Here is an 18,890-nt window from a genome sequence, read left to right as displayed (position 1 = left end):
AGAATTTTGGATCTATGTAGTAGAACTCTTTTAGTTATTATACCACTTCTTCCTTTCTAATTCACAATAATATTATTCCTCCCTACTAAATAATGTAATTGAATTCCTACTATATTTCATATTATTCTTTTCATACGGAATTACAATTCATTTTCTCCTAATTCCTTCATTCCAACCAATTGTCATATTAAAACATAATTTAATTTATTCATACAATTAATCATTTCTAAAAATACATTTAATATTTGATGACTGCATTATATTTTATGGAAAAATAATGCGGTACATTTCTTGCCCCACTTAGGAAAAAAGTACGTTTTTCTTTTGGCAAAACGAAAACATATCATTCAGGAAAAAAGTACGTCTTAAAAATTGAAAATTGGCAAAGTGTACTCCTTGAGTCCTTACACATTATCTAATTTTATAATAAAAAAGAATAAAGAATAAAAAATTGTTGTTCACTATGAATCGATTTATCGATTGTCACATTAAGGAAAAAAAAAAAAAAAAAAAAAACCTCCAAAGGATATCTAGGTGGGTGTATTGTAATTTTTGTATTGAGTTAATACCCAAAATCGTCCTCGACTATAGTGGTTTTTCTCAATTTCGTCTTAGACGACTTTAGTGACCTAATATCGTCCCAGATTTTTGTGTTTCGCTCAATTTAGTCCTTCATTTGTTATTCCGTCAAATTGGTGTTAAATAAAGGGAAAATTCAGTAATGTCAATATTGATCTCTCTTTACTTTCAACTTGTGAAATTCGAAATTCCTCTTTTTTGTACGAATTACACCCATAATTACTCCCGGACCTGCAAATCAAATTTTATATTCGCAGTTTTAGGAGTAATTCTGGGAGTAATTCGTAAAAAAAAAAAAAAAGAATTTCGCAGTTCACATGTCTATGAGTAAAGAGATGCCAATATTAAAATTACTGAATTGTCTATTTATTTAACACCAAATGGACAGAATAACAAATGAGGGACTAAATTGAGCAAAAATACAAAAGTCTGGGACTAAATTGAGCGAAACACAAAAGTCTGGGACGATATTAGGTCACCAAAGTCGTTTAGGACGAAATTGAGAAAAACCACTATAGTCAAGGACGATTTTGGGTATTAACTCTTTTTGTATTTAATAGATTATGAACTTTATTTTTACCAACATTCTAAGGCATTCTCAATAGTAAAGATTTTGGTGTGATTTTTGAGGAAAGAGAAAACAGAGAAAATAGAGAAAGAAAAAAAAATAAAACAAACAAATAATAATAATAATAATAATAATAATAATAATAATAATAACTCGAAACGCGCCCGACTGGATGCCTCTTTGCCTTGCACGCGACTAGGCAGAGAAGATTTTAAATTTGGTGGGACCCGCAATTTCTGCAAAATCCCAAATTTCCCTGCAACACACTCACTTCTTCTCTCTCTTCCACCCAAGCAACTCTACCTAAAGAACCGTGTAAAATTTCCTTATTGGGGTTGCTCTAACAGCATCCACAATAGTTGATCCCCGTTGCGATTTTTTAGGGATTTTTGTAGTGTGATTAGGAAAGAGAATGTGGGAGGAGAGAAAAAAAATTAACAAAAGTATTTAAAAAATAATAATAATAATAATAATAATAATAATTAATGTTACATGCCAGGCGCGCTGACAACGCGCCTGACGTTGGGCGCACATCTGAAGCTCACGCAACATTTTGCGCGACTGAGGCATTTTAAGGTGGGATCCATTTTGCTGCAATAATCTAATCTCCTCCACCATGTCTCCTTTTTTATGACATAAACCCCATATTCTCCACTGATATTGTTGCTCTAATACGGCCAAGTTCTAAAATGTGAATGACAAGATATTTAAAATGAAGTCATACAGGACAACTCCAACTAAGTTAGTCGAGCAATTAGCTTGTAACCACAAGATTTCAAATTCAACTAGAAGCAAGCTATTGACCTTTTTGTTTGAGTTGATCAACTATGGGCAATCTATGTTAGGTTACTTCATTGTGATCCTTTGTAAACTAGGGTCACAATGTAAGTTTATCTAATGCACATTCTCCAATAATTATTTCGAATTTTTCTCATAAAAAATAAATAAATAACAAAAAAAAAAAAAAAAAAAACAGTTATAGGACGTACTATCAATAAACTTTAAATCACGTTCATGCAATAAAAAGTACCTTGTGAGATAATCCGTCATCTTATTTTATTCACAAAAGGTGTAAATGTGTAATACACTCAAGTCTCATATATATATATATATATATATATATATATATATATATATATATATATATATATATATATATATATATAAAATCTCATGAATAAGTTTCATTTCACTGATAATTAAAATAAAACATCAGTACAAGCAAATATTTTTTAAGGAATTGAATATATTATTGTAACAGAGGGAGAACACAATATTAGAATTGCTGATTAAGTTAAGGTAGATTGGTTCGTCCGTCAATTTGTTGGTACGGAGTAATATGTTATATTGTTATTGATGTTTGTTAGTTCTTTCAATACAGTTCACACTAAACGAATTGATCCACCATTTTCAGTACATAGGATCCAAATTGAATACATCTAATTCGTTTTTATACATATATTATTACTAGTTTTTTACGCGCTTTGCGCGAATGAGATAATGTCCAATGATTATTTTTAAATAAGTATTTCACAGTATATCAACGCAATATTATATCGGAGATGTTCATGCATATGTAAATAAATATTGAATTTGTTTATTTAAATCGGTAATTCAAAATATATAAATGCACGATAATATTTATTGAATTTTCTAATCGATATTTGGTAGTGGTAGTTTTCCCCTACATGTTTCATGCATTGTGAGATGTGTGTCGTAGGTTATCATGTGAAAGTATTGAACAAAATATTAATATTTATTATATTTGTATAAAATACTTGGTAAATAAATATATATAATGTATTTTGTATTATAACTTTGATATTTCATTACAAGATAATGTAAAAAGAAGACAATGGACAATGCAGTGAATATAATAAATTGATAAATTTGAAGGTACTGAATCTTTGAATTTTAGAAAATAAAGATAATATAACTAATGAAATTATATCTATTTTTAAATTTTTTATAATGAATAATTTTTTTTTTTTAAAATAAAGGCATTATAGACATCTAATTCTAAATTAATTAAATGCATATGTATTATTTTTTGTTGTAGCTACTACATTATTTAGTTTAAGAGCAATAAAGTGGGCAAATTATGCTATGGAACCGTGTCCATCTTGCAAGGTAGACATGCATATCGGAGATGTTCATGCATATATAAATAAATATTGAATTTGTTTATTTAAATCGGTAATTCAAAATATATAAATGCAATATAATATTTATTGAATTTTCTAATCGATATTTGGTAGTGGTAGTTTTCCCCTACATGTTTCATGCATTGTGAGATGTGTGTCGTAGGTTATCATGTGAAAGTATTGAACAAAATATTAATATTTATTATATTTGTATAAAATACTTGGTAAATAAATATATATAATGTATTTTGTATTATAACTTTGATATTTCATTACAAGATAATGTAAAAAGAAGACAATGGACAATGCAGTGAATATAATAAATTGATAAATTTGAAGGTACTGAATCTTTGAATTGTAGAAAATAAAGATAATATAACTAATGAAATTATATCTATTTTTAAATTTTTTATAATGAATAATTTTTTTTTAAATAAAGGCATTATAGACATCTAATTCTAAATTAATTAAATGCATATGTATTATTTTTTTTGTTGTAGCTACTACTTTATTTAGTTTAATAAGAGTAATAAAGTGGCGTATATACTTTTCATCAACAATAATGCAATCATTGATTTTTTTTTAAAAAAAATACATACAAAAAATATTAATGCAAAAGTATAATTGAAATATTAAGTTTTTTTCTGATCTAAATAATCAAAAGAATATTAAGTTTTTTTTCTGATCAAATGATTTTTAAAGTTCTTGATTTATAATCTTTGATGTTTAACTTTGAATGTTATGTATTTAGACAAACTAATTATTTGAACAAAGTTTATGTTAGTTTTTATATTATATATATATTTTAACATATTCGTAGTATATGTTTAACAATTATGCCAACTGTAATTGGGATGTGGTTTGAAACTAAGACTTTTCTTATAGAAATTAATGTGTAAGTTAAAATAATAAATACTTAACGGAATATTCCGTTACTAAAGTTTATGCTAACGGAATTTAGGTTATTTAAGGGAAGAAAATAATATAATAGAGGGTAAATAAGGAAAATCAATAAAAAATACTAAAATAAAAATAATATGAACCATTCATTTTAAGAAACAATAGTATAATATGAACCATTCATTTTAAGAAACAATAGGACCGACATTTTTCTGTTCCAGTTAAGGGTCTAACATTATTGACTCTTATTAGAATTGTAGATGTAGATGTAGATATCACGTGAAAACAAATTAAAACAGGTGGTTCCTTGTATCTGATCTATCTATTACCAACAGTATAATTTATAGGGCTGTCCTTACTCCTGCCAATATCATATTGGCAAGAGTTAATACCCAAAATGGTCCCTCGACTATGTCATAATTACCAATTTGGTCCTCAACTACCATTCTTACCTAATTAAGTCCTCAACTATGTAACTTTTACTCAATTAAGTCCTCAACTATACAATTTTTACCCAATTTAGTCCTCAACTATACAATTCTTACCCAATTTAGTCCTCTGTATTAATTTGACTGTCAAAAGTCGGGATAAAATTATAATTTTACAAGATTTCTCCTTCCTCTCCATTTATCAGCGCCAAACCATGCAGCAATACACTCCGATCAGATTTCGATCGTCAAAAAATCGTTGGAAATCAAATTCATGGGCTATCCGATGCATAACCACTACTTAGATACTGACAGGTTTAGAACCCAACCGGAGCTTATTGCTACATGGTTTGACGCTGCTAAATGAGGAGGAAGGAGAAAACTTGTAAAATTACAACTTTATTTCCACTTTTGACAGTCAACAAACAGTCAAATTGACAAAGGACTAAATTGGGTAAAAATTGTATAGTTGAGGACTTAATTGGGTAAGAATGATAGTCGATGACCAAATTGGTAATTACGACATAGTCGAGGGACTATTTTGGGTATTAACTCTATTGGCAAGATGAGTTGGACAATACCATATATATTTTTTGTTTTGTTTTTTTTTTTTTTAAATAGTGAGTTGGATTGCAAGTTTGCTCTGCATGCAAACTTGCAATCCGTTTGTACTTTTTTTTATAGTTTTTTTTTAGTTTTTTATTTAGTTTATTTAATTTTGTTTCCTTTCTTTTATTTTATTTGTTTTTTGTTTTGTATTTTGCTATATTAATTTTTTTATATTTAATGTGTAATATTTTTTTAATAAAATAATATATTAAAAGAGAACATAACATTTCATTGATTTAGAAATACAATACATACAAATTAATTCCACCATACTTACTCATCTAAAAACTCCTTCATTTGCTTATCGTACAATTGTTTTTGCGTTTCGTTCATACTTGATGTATCTAGTTGCATAAGCTGAATGAGAAGTCTATTTTTCTCAGTTTTAATTTATAAATTAATTCATTAATACATACATTTAGTTTTTCCATTAATACATACGTAATTAGTTATTTTCACATTTGTTATATTTAATATTTAAATATAAGTTATATATTGATATAAATAAATAATGTTGAAGACAAAATAATATTTATTAAGAAAAAAATATTAATTTTTTAAAGTGATGTGAAATTGGGGCCCACTTTTGAAGGTTGATTGGATTTGCAAGGATGTAGTGTGAATAGTAGATAATTTGCAAATGGGATGATGTGGAAGTGGGACCCATTTTTGAGAGTGGGAGATGTTTGCAGGGGTAAGGACAGTCTAACCCTTTATTTTTATGAATAATTATGACATTGATCTGACTTGTTCTATGTACGTGGCTGCGGGCTGCCAGCAGAAGTTTTACTGTAATAAATTATGATTGGTGTCCTGAATGGTAGTCGACTGAGTGAAATATGATTAGCGTTCTAGATTATTAGAGTTTGAGCACAAATTTATATTTTTATTTACTTTATTGATTTTAGTGGATTAGTTATGAACAATATTGATTTATATCCTTATGGTCTTTTATTGACTAAAATCATAATGTAAACTTCATCTATAGAATATTTTTAAATAGCAATTCTAGATTTCTACATAAAACAAAAAAAAAAAAAAAACAAAACAAAAAAAAAACAAAAAAAAAAAAGGATGTGCATGCCAATTTATCACGCATATTTTAAAACGAATTGCCAATAATAATGGTCTATTCCGCTTATCTCCGCTGTTGGCTTTTTTTTTGAAACCTGGAACGGTTCTTGTCTAAAATTATTATATTAAAAAAAAAAAGTAAAGTAATAAATAAATAAGACTACTCTTGACTAGTTTAACAAAAGATGAGAAATAGTAAAAGAATTAGTAGCGGATTTCGTCAATTCAGTTTGTATTATTGCATGCATTATTATTGAGAATTCGATAACAAGCAAATATATATGAAGCTTGCCTCCTCATAATTCTTTTTATCATAATAAAATCATCCTTTAAATAACATAATAGGCCTATTTTAAAGAGTGTTTTGTATTCATATCGGACTCCACCTACATGGTAACGATTCAACTAAAATTTTTTATTCTGGTGGGAATAACGTAACTATGATAATGGTAGCTAGATTGGCATCTTGAATGGATAGCCAAATTTCGGGATATTATAAACACAACTACTATTAATCCAAGTCCAAAGAAGGAAAAGAATAATTTAAAGTAAGAGTTCATCATTCTGTAAAAGTTTAGGTAACTTGGATGGATGTTGTGGGTTTAATTCTCCATGGTTGCACATTGTATCTATTTTTAGTGATGATAAGTAAATATACATGATTGATTGAAGCATGTCAAACAAATATTTTTTTGAAAAAGAACTCTATATAAGGTGGCCTCACCTCCAATTATGACATCATCAATCAAATCCTCATTCAAGTGGTATTTTGTTCACACCTACAACCCAAAGACCTATGTTTGATTCCTAGCAAATATTATATTATTTCTAGTATATTACTTACGGAGTCAAAGTACCTATGAAGTCCATGTATTATAGTGTTTTGTTCAAACGTGCAAAACTGTAATATATAACTAGTTATATATACAAACTAGAATAAAAAATAAAAATAATAAAAATAATAAAAATAAAAATAAAAATAAACATTGATCCTACCCCAATCCTAAATTTGGTTGGCCCGGACGGGCGTGGCTTAATTTTGGAACAGTTGGGCCTAGGAGCATGAAGTTGGGTTACGTATTTTTTCGCATAATCCAACAATTAAATTTGGACATGGCATATTAACCAATCGTTACGTCGCATGTAGGGGTGTAAACGAGCCGAGTCGAGCTCGAGCATGGGTAGGCTCGAGCTCGAGCTCGTTAATTAAGGCTCGGCTCGAGTTCGAGCTCGAGCTCAATCGAGCTCGAGAATTGATGCTCGAGCTCGAGCTCGGTAATTTTCGGGCTGCTCGAGCTCGGCTCGAGCAGCTCGATTGTTCAAGTTCGAACTCGAGTTCGATCTTGAACTCGAGTTCGAGCTCGATTTTGACATTGAATTTGACCTATTTAAAACTTTTGATTAAAAATTCAAACTACTTTGTTTTATCCATACATAAATAATAGAAATATTTTAGGGATTTTGAGTTTAAAATTTTAATTTCTAATTGTTATTTTTATATATTATTATTATTATATTATATTATATGATATTATGTATTATATATATTATATATTATATGGCTCGCGAGCGGCTCGACGAGCCACGAGCCTAGAATATCTAGGCTCGGCTCGAGCTCGATTACTAAACGTGCCGCTCGAGCTCGGCTCGAGTTCGATTTTGACCGAGCTCGAGCCGAGCTTTGACCGAGCCGCTCGCAAGCGGCTCGCGAGCTGCTCGGCTCATTTACACCCCTAGTCGCATGCCTCTCAAAACGACGTCGTTTTGGGAGGCGCAGTAGGAAGTTGCTGTGATTATGTGTATTTGTTCACACAATTATGTGTATTTGTTCATACAATTATGTATATTTGTTCATACAGTTAGGTACATTTTTTTATACAATTATGTACATTCTTTTTATACAATTATGTACATCCGAATCAGAAAATTTGTGTGTATTATGTTAAGAGTTGATGTGTATTATGTTAAAAGTTTATGTTTATTATGTATTATGTTAGATTATGTGTATTATCTTTTAAAAAGAGTATGTATATTTTGTTATATAATTATGTACATTCATGTATACAATTATGTGTATTCTAGTATAACATTATGTACATTTTTGAACAGGGGTTTTTTTTAAAGAAAAAATAACTGCCATTCACTGGGACGTGAAATTTCAAAAATAATAATAATAATAATAATTAAAACGACGTCGTTTTGCATCTGGGCGCACAGTGCAACGCGCGCCGTGGTGTAGGATATAAATTGCCCATATTAACCAACAAAGTGATATCTGTTTATTTTTTATTTTTTGTTTAAAAGTAAATTCTATTAAATGTCTAAATGGTCTTTCGAGTTTGAGGTATTATCAACTTTAATTCTCAATTTATAAGCCTACTACAATAAAGTCTTTCAATTTTTCTAAAGTTACCAATAATAGTCCTATAAATTTGAGATGTTACCGGCTTTGATTCTCAACTTATAAGTCTACCACAATAAGTCCTCCAAAGACTAGCCCCGATTGCCTTCGCCCTTTGCCTAGGTCATTTATGTCTTGCTTGGAATATTCCTTTCTCTTAGAGCATCCACATCAGTTGGGGAGAATTGAGGGATAATGTAAGAGTGATTAAGAAAGAGAATGTGGGAGGGGAGAGAAAAAAAAAAACAAAAAACAAAAAACAAAATTAATATTTTTAAAATTAAAAAAATGCTGTAAACAGACGCGTCAGGCGCGTGCAACGCACGCGCCCGGCTTTGAATTCTTTCCGCGTGAAACGCGCTTAGCAGCGCTTGTTCCTTTTTTTTTTTTTTTTTTTTTTTTTTTTTTTTTGCCATTATCTTGGCATTTGCAGGAGGATTATTTTTGGTATTATCTTTGCTTCCCATCTATTGAAGTGCATATTAGTGTACTATTATCTCCCTATTATGCTTTGGTGTGGATGCTCTTAGCCATGAGTCATGGACTCTTCTTGTGCCTTGGGTTATGGACTATGATCTCCGACTCGAATCTACATTCTTAGGTCATTTTCAATATCTCCATTACCATCAACTAAGTGACACAAATTTCATATATCTACTATACTAATAAGAGCCCAAGAGAGTTAGACCTATAATGGGTATAAAAAATGGCGGTCAAATTTTATAATCAAATGAATGGCTCAGATTGATCAGATTTTAATTTTTCCTTAAGATTTCCTAATTTATCCATAATGAATATGATTATCCGTTAAATATTATCTTTTTCGTTAATTTCTGTTAGTTCACCGTTAACTTACTCATTGATTTCAATAAGAAAGGTCTTAGGTTCGAACCTCATCCCAATCAAAGTTGGCATAATTAGTACTCTATTTTACGCTTATTAAATTAAAATAATAATTTAGTTAGCTACAACAAAAAATAATACATATGTATTATTTTAATTTAGAATTATGTGTCTACAATATTTTTATTCAATACAATTATTCATTATCAATAAATTAAATAAGAGAAATAATTTTATTAGTTATATTGTCTTTATTTTTATTCAATATAAAAATTATTTACATTCAAATTCATCAATCGATTATATTCGCTATATTGTCACTACAATGTCTTTATTAAAAAAATATTCATTATTAATAAATTAATTAAGAGAAATAATTTTATTAGTTATATTGTCTTTATTTTTCTCCAATGTAAAAATTCTTTACATTCAAATTCATCAATTGATTATATTCACCACATTGTCTATTATCTTTTTTGTGCACTATTTTTTTATATTAAATATCAAAGTTATAATACAAAATAATGTTATATATTTATTTACCAAGTATTTCATTAATATCATGAAAAAATAAAAAATATATATATAATTAATAAAGCCAATCATATTAACTACCTGAAGGATTTGTTGACAAAGAGAGTATTCAAATCACACAACAAATTGAAGTGAGAACTATCTCGTAATGTCCTTATTTGACAATTAGCAGTTAGCGGTTAGCGTTAGCGGATTATATTATCGGATTTGACCAGCGAATTATATCAATGGTTGGTAAAAAGATATTTGAAAAAATTAGTTGTTTAGATTAACATGTAAAATGACTTAAAGGTATACATAATAATAATAATAATAATAATAATAATAATAATAATAATAATAATTGTTTTAAAAAAATAAAAAAAAAATATAATTAAGCCAATCATATTAACTACTTGGGGGATTTATTGACAAAAAGAGTATTCATATCACATAACAAATTGAAGTTGGAAACTACCTCGTAATGTCCTTGTTTGACAATCAGCAGTTACCTCTTCAATATTAGTATATATTAATTAATATTTTTGCCCTAATTTTTATTTGCTCTCCCTTATATCCCGTATTTGGTTTCAACCATACATATACAATTATTTTATTGACAATTATAATCAATATTAACTATATTATCTTGCATTTGTAAACTTAGAATTACCTATTTAAATACGCAAATTCAACATTCAATTATCTATGCATGAACAATTTCAATATAATCTTACCTTAATATACTTTAAAGTACTTATTAAAAAAAAAACATTGGGCATTATCCCAATCGCGCAATGCGCGTAAAAAAAACTAGTCCTCAAGATAAATATGTTTGATTGAACAAAGAAAATCTCAATTAACCAATCAGTAATTTTGTACATGTATTGTTCACATATCTTTATTAGATTAGATGCTTATTCACTCAAATTCTTCCACTGTTGTCTTTTTTCTTATTTCGATCTCCCTTCCATTCCTTGTCCAAACAAATAATTTCTTTTCATCTCCACCAAATCCGCCATGACTTTCCATCCATATATGTTCGAGTTCATGCACCATAATGCATAAAAGAGTCCGTTCAATCAACTGATGTGGAATTTCGCCAAACAATTTTTATTTTTTTTTTATTTTTTTTTTTTAAAAAAAAAGCTATATTGCGAATACAAAAAAAAAAGGGTTGAAGTTGTTGGCTTGCAGTGTACCACTCAAATCATCATATAGACTGACTGGTATGTTCTTGTTTACCCACCAATATGGTGGTGGTGGACCACTTAACGTGGGTGGTTCAAAACATTGTCACGGTTGCGCGTCTGCATCACGACCGGAAAACAGACAGTGAAACAGCGCTGGCATGGTTTACGCTACAAAAGGAAACCTACACATATTCCTTTGACCTTTTACTACTACTTTTTTTTAACCAATTAAATAACCACGTTATATGGTGGTTATTAATTAATTAATTAATTTCAAATTAATTATGTACTCCGCATAAAATTGGCTTTCGATTTTCGAAGGAGGCCAGACCGGAAAGTGACGGGCACGTACCACCCACTCGACGAGTGACAGCCGAGTGAGAGTAATGCGTGGGCCCACTGTGTCTTAATTAAATCACCGTCATTTCCTCTCCGCTTTCGTTTCAGCTCCTCCAATCATGCTATGGCATGGCAGTAGGATTCATAACTTTTCTGTAAATCAAAAGAAATTATGAAATTGGAATAGATTAGATGGAAACAAAGAACTCATAAGTTATAATTTTATAAGCAGCCGTCAGCGGGATTCATTGGTGCAAAAAACATTAGTAGATTCGTCATGGGCAATTCCCAAATGTCACTCCTCGGACCTCGTGTCCGCTACATATATATATATATGCTAGCATATATTCTGTCTCTTTTTTTTTTTTTTTTAATTAAATCTATAATAGCTATAGCGATAAATAAATAGTAAATATAGTGAACGCTACTAGTGCTGTAGTGTCGGCTGCCACATTAAGCTCTGCTATAAAAAGTTCTTCTTGAAAAGCCACCTACCAAAAAAAAAAAGCCATACGCTTTCACATCTGCACTTGCGTTTTCTTCTGCTATTCTGGAGCTTATAATAAGCTCCGAAAACCAGAATTCTAAACTGGGTTTGAGCCTTTGGCACATAAAAGCACCCCCATTGATCACAGGTACCACCAGAATGCTATTTTTTTTAATGGGAAATCTGGGGGGAAAAAAATAGTCTTTATTACATCCTGAGCTTAACTTGATTTCTATCAGTTACTAAGTATGAATCGCATCGTTGGGTGATGATGAAATAGTGTGATCATAAATGTCAAAAATTTTACTGCTTATATCGGAATAATATCTTTCCCTCCAAAAAAATATATAAAGATTTCTTTTTCTTTTTCTTTTTTGGGGAATTTTTCATTTGATTTCTGCATTAGATTTCTGCATTTCTTTGTTACGAAATTGTGAATGATGTTTTCTTTTCGAGTTTTCACAATGTTTTCTTGTTCTGTTCTTTGTTTTTTTTTGGGGGGGTTGTTGGAATTTTGCAGTATGGTGAAAGTGGGGTTGCAACAATGGCTACGTGCATTGGTGTTATTGGTGGTCCTTTTGAGAACAGCTAGCTCCTTGGTGGACATCACTTATGTCCTGAATGCTGTTGCAAAAGGAGCAGGTTAGAAATCCACTGTACCACATTAAATTTTTCCTCTTTTTTTTTTTGGGTGAGTTAGCAGTGAATCATGTGAGTTTGGTGATAACAATGTTGTTGCAGTATGTTTGGATGGGAGTCCACCGGCGTACCATCTTGATCGAGGATATGGCACAGGAATTAACAATTGGTTAATCCAACTTGAGGTTTACTCTTAAAAAACATCTCATTTGTGTGTCAGTGTGTGTGTTTGATTTCGTGCCTTTGGAAGTTAAAAGTGGAAATATTGAGTTGCTGGATTAAGGAAAGTGTTTCCAATTGGAATGGCAGAACTCAATTCATCTATGTGAATGATTAGTTGGAAATAATGTTCTGAATTGTTGTACTATAAGGCTGTCAATTCCTTACTTTTTGGGTCCAAGTAGTATAAGTTTTCTGCCTTTGCACTCAAAAGAAGCTTTCCTGATACAGTCTGGATTTTCAGGGAGGAGGATGGTGTAATAATGTTACAACTTGCCTTTCACGTATGCATACTCGATTGGGGTCCTCCAAGCAAATGGCAAAGCAGCTTGCTTTCTCGGGGCTCCTGGGCAACAGGGCTCAGTTTAATCCTGGTAAACTTATATGTTTATATGTTTTTTTCCTTTCTTGTTATGGTGCATACCGGAATATCATAAATCTCAAACTTTGGTCATATTCGAACCTCCAGATTTTTACAATTGGAACAGAGTCAAAGTTAGATATTGCGATGGATCTTCTTTTACTGGTGATGTTGCTGCAGTAAATCCTGTATGCCTGCCTGCCGTATTAGTACTGATAGATTGATTTGCTTTGGTTTAGACATTACGTCCAATACCCATGTTTTTCAAAGTGACGGAGATGCTTAATTATACCAACAGAAAACCAATCTTCACTTCAGAGGAGCGAGGGTTTTTCTTGCTGTCATCGAGGACTTATTAGTAAAAGGAATGAAGAATGCTGAAAATGTATTCTCTCTCTCTCTCTCCCCGTTTTGCAGACACCATCGTCCTCACTTGGTAATGGAATTCTTCTCGTGTAGGCTATATTGTCGGGATGTTCAGCTGGAGGATTGGCCTCGATTCTGCATTGTGACAGCTTCAAAGCTCTCCTCCCAATGGGCACCAAAGTAAAATGCTTAGCAGATGCAGGATATTTTATTAATGCGTAAGATGATTTATTATACGTGTTTTATAGTAATCGTTACATATCCTTTCTAGCTAACAAATGTATGGATGCCTTGTGACAGGTTGGATATTTCTCATGCACCATATATTGAAGAGTTCTATAGTGACATTGTTCGAACGCATGTGTGCTTCTTGAACCTTTTTTTTTTTTTTCTTCGATTGATGATTGATTTATCATTTTGAAAGTTTGGTTCGTTGAATTTCCCGTGTCCTAAACCTTAGTTTGTTCTTGGCTTCAGGCATCAGCGAAGAATTTGCCTTTATCGTGTACTTTAAGATTGAAGCCGAGTTTGGTAAGAGCAGTCATTTCAAGAATTTATTCGGCATTTACCTGGTGCCATCTCACACCAACACAGCTTAGCAACATTGCAGTGTTTTTTCCCTCAAAACGTGGCACAACATATCCGGACACCTCTATTCATAGTCAATGCAGCCTATGATTCCTGGCAGGTTATAACATGTCGGAATTCCCTCCTCTAGTTATTTAACTAATCTTATTCAATATCTCAGAAAGGGATTATTGCAGTAATTGTGTCGTGAATCCTACTTGTTTCCTGACTTGAATTTCGGACCCTCCAGATAAAGAACATTTTGGTTCCCGGGGTTGCTGATCCCCTCGGGACATGGCACAACTGCAAGCTAGACGTACTAAAATGTACACCCAAACAGCTTCAAGTAATGCAAGGTAACAATTCTGAGGTTATATCCAGTTGTATTGGGCAGATGACTATTTCCCCCTGAGATTTTTTTAGTCATTTCCCAGGTTATAGACTGCAGTTCTTAAGGGCGTTATTTGGGATAGGCCCTTCTTCATCGAGAGGGTACTTTATCAACTCGTGCTACGCACACTGTCAAACTGAAGTCCAAGAAACGTGGTTCAGAAATGACTCTCCAAGATTGGCAAACAAGGTAAAAGATCAGCTAACCCGCTATGTTTGATCTCGTTTCCTTGCTTTCCTGAACTTACAACTATCGCTGTATGTATATGTGGGGAGAGACTCACCGATTCTTTGCTCAAAACTTATGGTGCAGACAATTGCAAAAGCAGTTGGTGACTGGTTTTACGACAGGGCACCATTTCAGAAGATCGACTGCCCTTATCCTTGTGATAAAACTTGCCACAACCGCGTTTTTGACACTGCAGAGCACCCATTGATATAGAATATAGTTCATTGGAAGCAGCATTCTTTTGGACCATTCTTTTCAAGATTTCAATTATTCTCAAAGGGAAGAAGAAGAAGAAGAAGAAATAAAAGGAAATTTATTAATGATTCATTGAAGTATATTTAGAATAAAGGAAGATTGTCATTGCACAAAACTGAGTGCTTGGTTTCTTCTTATAGGAATATATGAGTATAGCACACAAATAGGTATCTTTACTACATTTGTACTACAGTAACTGAGAAGCACACTTTCAGTCAGTAAAAAATACTTTTTATTTTATGATTAATAATTGATTGATCAAGTATATTCTCCACCCACTTTGGGAGTGAAATAAATATGTGAATGTGTCGGCAACTAACATGCATATATGCTTTTATTGATGAAGTGAACATGTGCATCAGTGCATGCCTTTACTATCACTTATTCAATTTACGAAAAAGATCATAACTGCTATTCAAAAGTTCAGATAAACCAACCTAGATTATTCACACTTCCATATTTGATTAAGAATGCATTTGTATTTCAAAATTTGCAGTTGGCTTTCAGTTCTCATATGCCAAACTGTGTTTACATTGATTCTTCTCAATGTATTTAAACCCGCTGTTACATTGTTCTGCTAATACAATCCGCCGGTCAAACCCACTGACACAATCCGTTATCCGCTAACACAATCTGTTAAACGCTAACCGCTATCTGCTGATTGCTAAAAAAGGCCAAAATGAAGTACTCCGTAATTGTTAATGTTACTACATTTGTTGCCAAAAAAAGTCATGATAACTCTATTGTATTGAGGTTTTGGGCTCTGATGCTCTCCAAAGTCCAAACAGCATCTCCTTTAGCCCTGTCAAACTCTTACATATGAGTTTTTCCTTGGAAATTACTCTTGTGAAATCAAACATGAAAGTTTTCTCGAACCTTCCCCTTATTCTGCATATCATTTCTGGGAATCACAGTATGCAGAAAATTGACATTGGCAAGGTCCCTCCCTGACCTGCATCTCCACAAGAAAGACCATTGTTAACTTCTAAAGATTACAATTCGGGAGTTTGACAAAGATAGCAATTGTTCAAGAACTGCGTTACTTCTGAGTTTGAACTAAAAGAATCAAGGCAGTTCTTATCACAAGCATACCTTGCGCAATGTAAATGACACTCTCCTTGATGCCCGTCTAATTATATTGTCTTTCACAATGTCAACCTGCAACAAAGACATCAGAGTACACACATTTGTGGGAGAGGAAAAAGAAAGAAGATTCAACAATTCCAGATACTTATAATAGCAAATTTAACCTTGTGGTGCGGAATATAATGGTGCCAAGCATATCGTGCCTCCCCAGACAATAATAACATTGATCGTGGGGGAAGATAAATAGCTCTCCTCAAAAAATTAGAGGTCTTGTCAGAGTTTTGAATCTCGCCATCACATATTGATTCGGAGTTTGTCAGCCAGACACCTGTCGAATACTTTCTGAACTCCATTACACAAGGCCCTGCTAATGAAAGACTGAAAATTGGTTCCTCAAATGCAGAATGGGTATCTATATGTGGAGACAACCCCACTCCAGGTGGATATTCATTAACCTGTTATAGATTGCAGAAAATATATTAATCTTGAGTGCAATAAAGTAGTGTTAATCTAAACTGGTACTTCTGCCCAGACCTTGCACGGGTATTTTTGTATTGACATTTTCTAATTTATTGTTGTTAATAAGTTCAAAAAATATGCTCCACTTAATACTTAAGGACAAATATGATTGTAGGGGGATATTTAATAATAATAATAATAATAATAATAATAGAACTACTTACTGTTAACTGGTCCAGAACAACACTTCCAGTGTAACCTAGGTTTTGAAAGGAGGATAGTCTTTCGAGTATTGGATAAAGGAATTGTGGAAGTTCACCCAAGAACTGGCTTGTGTTAACATTTCTGATCTGTAACACAAAAGCACATCTTTCTTATTTATTGTTTTGTTGGGGGGGGGGGGGGGGGGGGGGGGTATACTTCATTCAACCTGAAAAGGTCACAATTATGTTGCCACCAATCCACTGAAAACAGCTTCCAAAGCAAATATGTTGGAACTTACATCATATCGAAACTCAAAACCATAATGTTGAACCCTTCTTTTTGCAAGATTTTGCCAAGGTCTACTATCAACAGCTACAAGGAGTTCCTAAAAGTTAAAGTCCAATTGCACACAAAAAAAATTAAAAATTGCTAAGATATCCAATCAGATAACATTCAACAGGGGGGATAAGAAAGTATGTAAAAGATGTCAACAAAATCCAGTATACTTTTCCAATTTAAGAAAGAAAACCCCCTACCTCCTCTTCTTTAGCAGTGATGAAGTCATGAATCAAGTAAAGACCTGGAATTTTCAACTCCGAAGCTTCCAAAGACACAACAGATGAGTCATTGACTCGAACCTGAAAAGAAATTCAGGCTAGTCAAAACCCAATGAATCTCCATGTAAAGTTACAGTTATGACAAGCTTGTGAACAAGACCTAACTTCAATCCATTCATTAGTTGGATAAAATTGGCAATAATCTAGAATAACTCAAATATGAATGCCAGGTTGCAAAACCACCCTATATGGAAATTCAAATGACTAAATGGCATCACTGCCCCTTGTGTCACAATTCTAAGGATTGCATACTCCCACACTGCAACCCAAAAACTACTACCCACCAACATAATCCATTTACCTCCGTTTTCTCAATAAGGATGACCTTATCGTCTGCTACCTCAAACATGTGATGATCTATTGAAAATGTATAGAAATGTGCAATAATATCCACATGAGACAACAAATTTCGCACCTTGGCGATTGATTGTACAGAGTAGCGAATATGCAGAGAACGTCCTCCAAGTTCAGGACATGGATGTCCATCCAATGCTTTCAGTGCTGATTGGGCAGCACTCTCTTCATGATAAGATACAATGACACGAGTGCCACTTTCATCAGCTGGATAAACTCCCCTCACCTCACCATATGTGCCAAACACAAAAGCAATTGTATCAAACGAGAGCCCAACTGCTGGCCCACAGTTAGCCACATAAAGATTGGAACTTGATTCACTACATTCCCCCGTTGGACGCTTAAATCTCGGCAAACCCATATACGCCTACAACAACATCGTAAACTAAATTATTAACGCAAGATTTTGGTTTTATTGTTCATCTTGTAATCAGAGAAACACCCAAAGCTTAATAGATCTCTGCACCTAGTTGCATATTTGATCTGCAATTTCGAGGTTTGAAAAATTGGAGCTTTTTAAATTTAGACTTGCGAGTTTTCATCCAATGAATTGCGGATTATCTGTTTGATTCGGTTTAAAAAAACACACACAGAGACATATGTGTAGCTATAATGATGCAGAGACGAAGGTGAGAATCTTACTTGTGGGGGCGCACGTATGACGTATCCGACAGAGAAACCGCGCAGGAACGGAGGCAAAAAAAGATGAAATACGTGCGGCGCGGTTTTGGGAATTTATATGAGTATCCGGAAAAAGAATTTTACGATTTTTACAACCACCGTAATCCCCAAATTTTATCTCCTGTTCAAGTTAGTTCTGTTTGGTAATATAATTAGTCATTTTTAATATATTTAATTATTATTAATTTTTATTTAACTAAATAGTCAATATAAATATTTAATTAATTAATTTTTTATAAAAATTTATTATTCTAAAATGTTAAAATTCAAAAAGTTATGAAAACAATTTTATAATCAATTATAATAATTTACCAAACATCTTTCTACAGTAAAATATTAGCTCGTTGTTACAATCAATTTTCTCATTACATAAATTTCGAGCTAA

General features: G+C 32.1%; 2 protein-coding genes across 3 annotated transcripts; one reads left to right on the top strand and one right to left on the bottom strand.

Annotated features, from left to right (window-relative positions):
* The first annotated feature begins 12,001 nt into the window (after positions 1 to 12,001).
* Positions 12,002 to 15,350, top strand: LOC109170200 (pectin acetylesterase 8-like). Its single transcript, XM_019319198.1, has 13 exons — positions 12,002 to 12,226; positions 12,599 to 12,720; positions 12,820 to 12,902; positions 13,181 to 13,310; positions 13,406 to 13,485; positions 13,596 to 13,682; positions 13,757 to 13,881; positions 13,964 to 14,024; positions 14,141 to 14,194; positions 14,274 to 14,351; positions 14,481 to 14,586; positions 14,665 to 14,810; positions 14,934 to 15,350. The coding sequence occupies exons 2-13, from the start codon at positions 12,600 to 12,602 to the stop codon at positions 15,060 to 15,062; spliced, it is 1,200 nt and encodes a 399-aa protein (XP_019174743.1). The 5' UTR covers positions 12,002 to 12,226; position 12,599; the 3' UTR covers positions 15,063 to 15,350.
* Positions 15,351 to 15,563: 213 nt separating this feature from the next.
* On the bottom strand, positions 15,564 to 18,534 carry LOC109170202 (alkylated DNA repair protein alkB homolog 8). 2 transcript variants are annotated; one of them, XM_019319201.1, is made up of 8 exons: positions 18,467 to 18,534; positions 17,886 to 18,191; positions 17,390 to 17,491; positions 17,152 to 17,238; positions 16,874 to 16,999; positions 16,355 to 16,645; positions 16,197 to 16,262; positions 15,564 to 16,056 (listed from the first exon to the last, which is right to left on the bottom strand). In XM_019319201.1, the coding sequence occupies exons 2-8, from the start codon at positions 18,183 to 18,185 to the stop codon at positions 16,000 to 16,002; spliced, it is 1,029 nt and encodes a 342-aa protein (XP_019174746.1). In that variant the 5' UTR covers positions 18,186 to 18,191; positions 18,467 to 18,534; the 3' UTR covers positions 15,564 to 15,999. The 2 variants fall into 2 exon arrangements, with proteins under 2 accessions (XP_019174746.1, XP_019174747.1); XM_019319202.1 differs by lacking the exon at positions 18,467 to 18,534 and adding an exon at positions 18,291 to 18,460 and having other exon boundaries at positions 17,886 to 18,196.
* Positions 18,535 to 18,890: the final 356 nt, after the last annotated feature.

This window comes from Ipomoea nil, unplaced genomic scaffold (genome assembly GCF_001879475.1).
Source record: "Ipomoea nil cultivar Tokyo-kokei standard unplaced genomic scaffold, Asagao_1.1 scaffold3321, whole genome shotgun sequence".
Taxonomy (NCBI): domain Eukaryota; kingdom Viridiplantae; phylum Streptophyta; class Magnoliopsida; order Solanales; family Convolvulaceae; genus Ipomoea; species Ipomoea nil.
Note: the sequence above shows the minus strand (reverse complement) of the source record. Positions and strands in the feature narration are given on the sequence as shown.

What these genes read in the sequence shown, in the direction of transcription:
- LOC109170200 (XM_019319198.1), top strand. Translation starts at nt 12,600, where the DNA reads ATGGTGAAAGTGGGGTTGCAACAATGGCTACGTGCATTGGTGTTATTG. An exon ending in GCAGGATATTTTATTAATGC is followed by an intron (nt 13,882 to 13,963) that starts GTAAGATGATTT and finishes GCCTTGTGACAG; the next exon opens with GTTGGATATTTCTCATGCAC. An exon ending in TAAGATTGAAGCCGAGTTTG is followed by an intron (nt 14,195 to 14,273) that starts GTAAGAGCAGTC and finishes GCAACATTGCAG; the next exon opens with TGTTTTTTCCCTCAAAACGT.
- LOC109170202 (XM_019319201.1), bottom strand. Translation starts at nt 18,185, where the DNA reads ATGGGTTTGCCGAGATTTAAGCGTCCAACGGGGGAATGTAGTGAATCA. An exon ending in CTGTACAATCAATCGCCAAG is followed by an intron (nt 17,492 to 17,885) that starts GTGCGAAATTTG and finishes ATTTCTTTTCAG; the next exon opens with GTTCGAGTCAATGACTCATC. An exon ending in GTTTTGAGTTTCGATATGAT is followed by an intron (nt 17,000 to 17,151) that starts GTAAGTTCCAAC and finishes TTTGTGTTACAG; the next exon opens with ATCAGAAATGTTAACACAAG.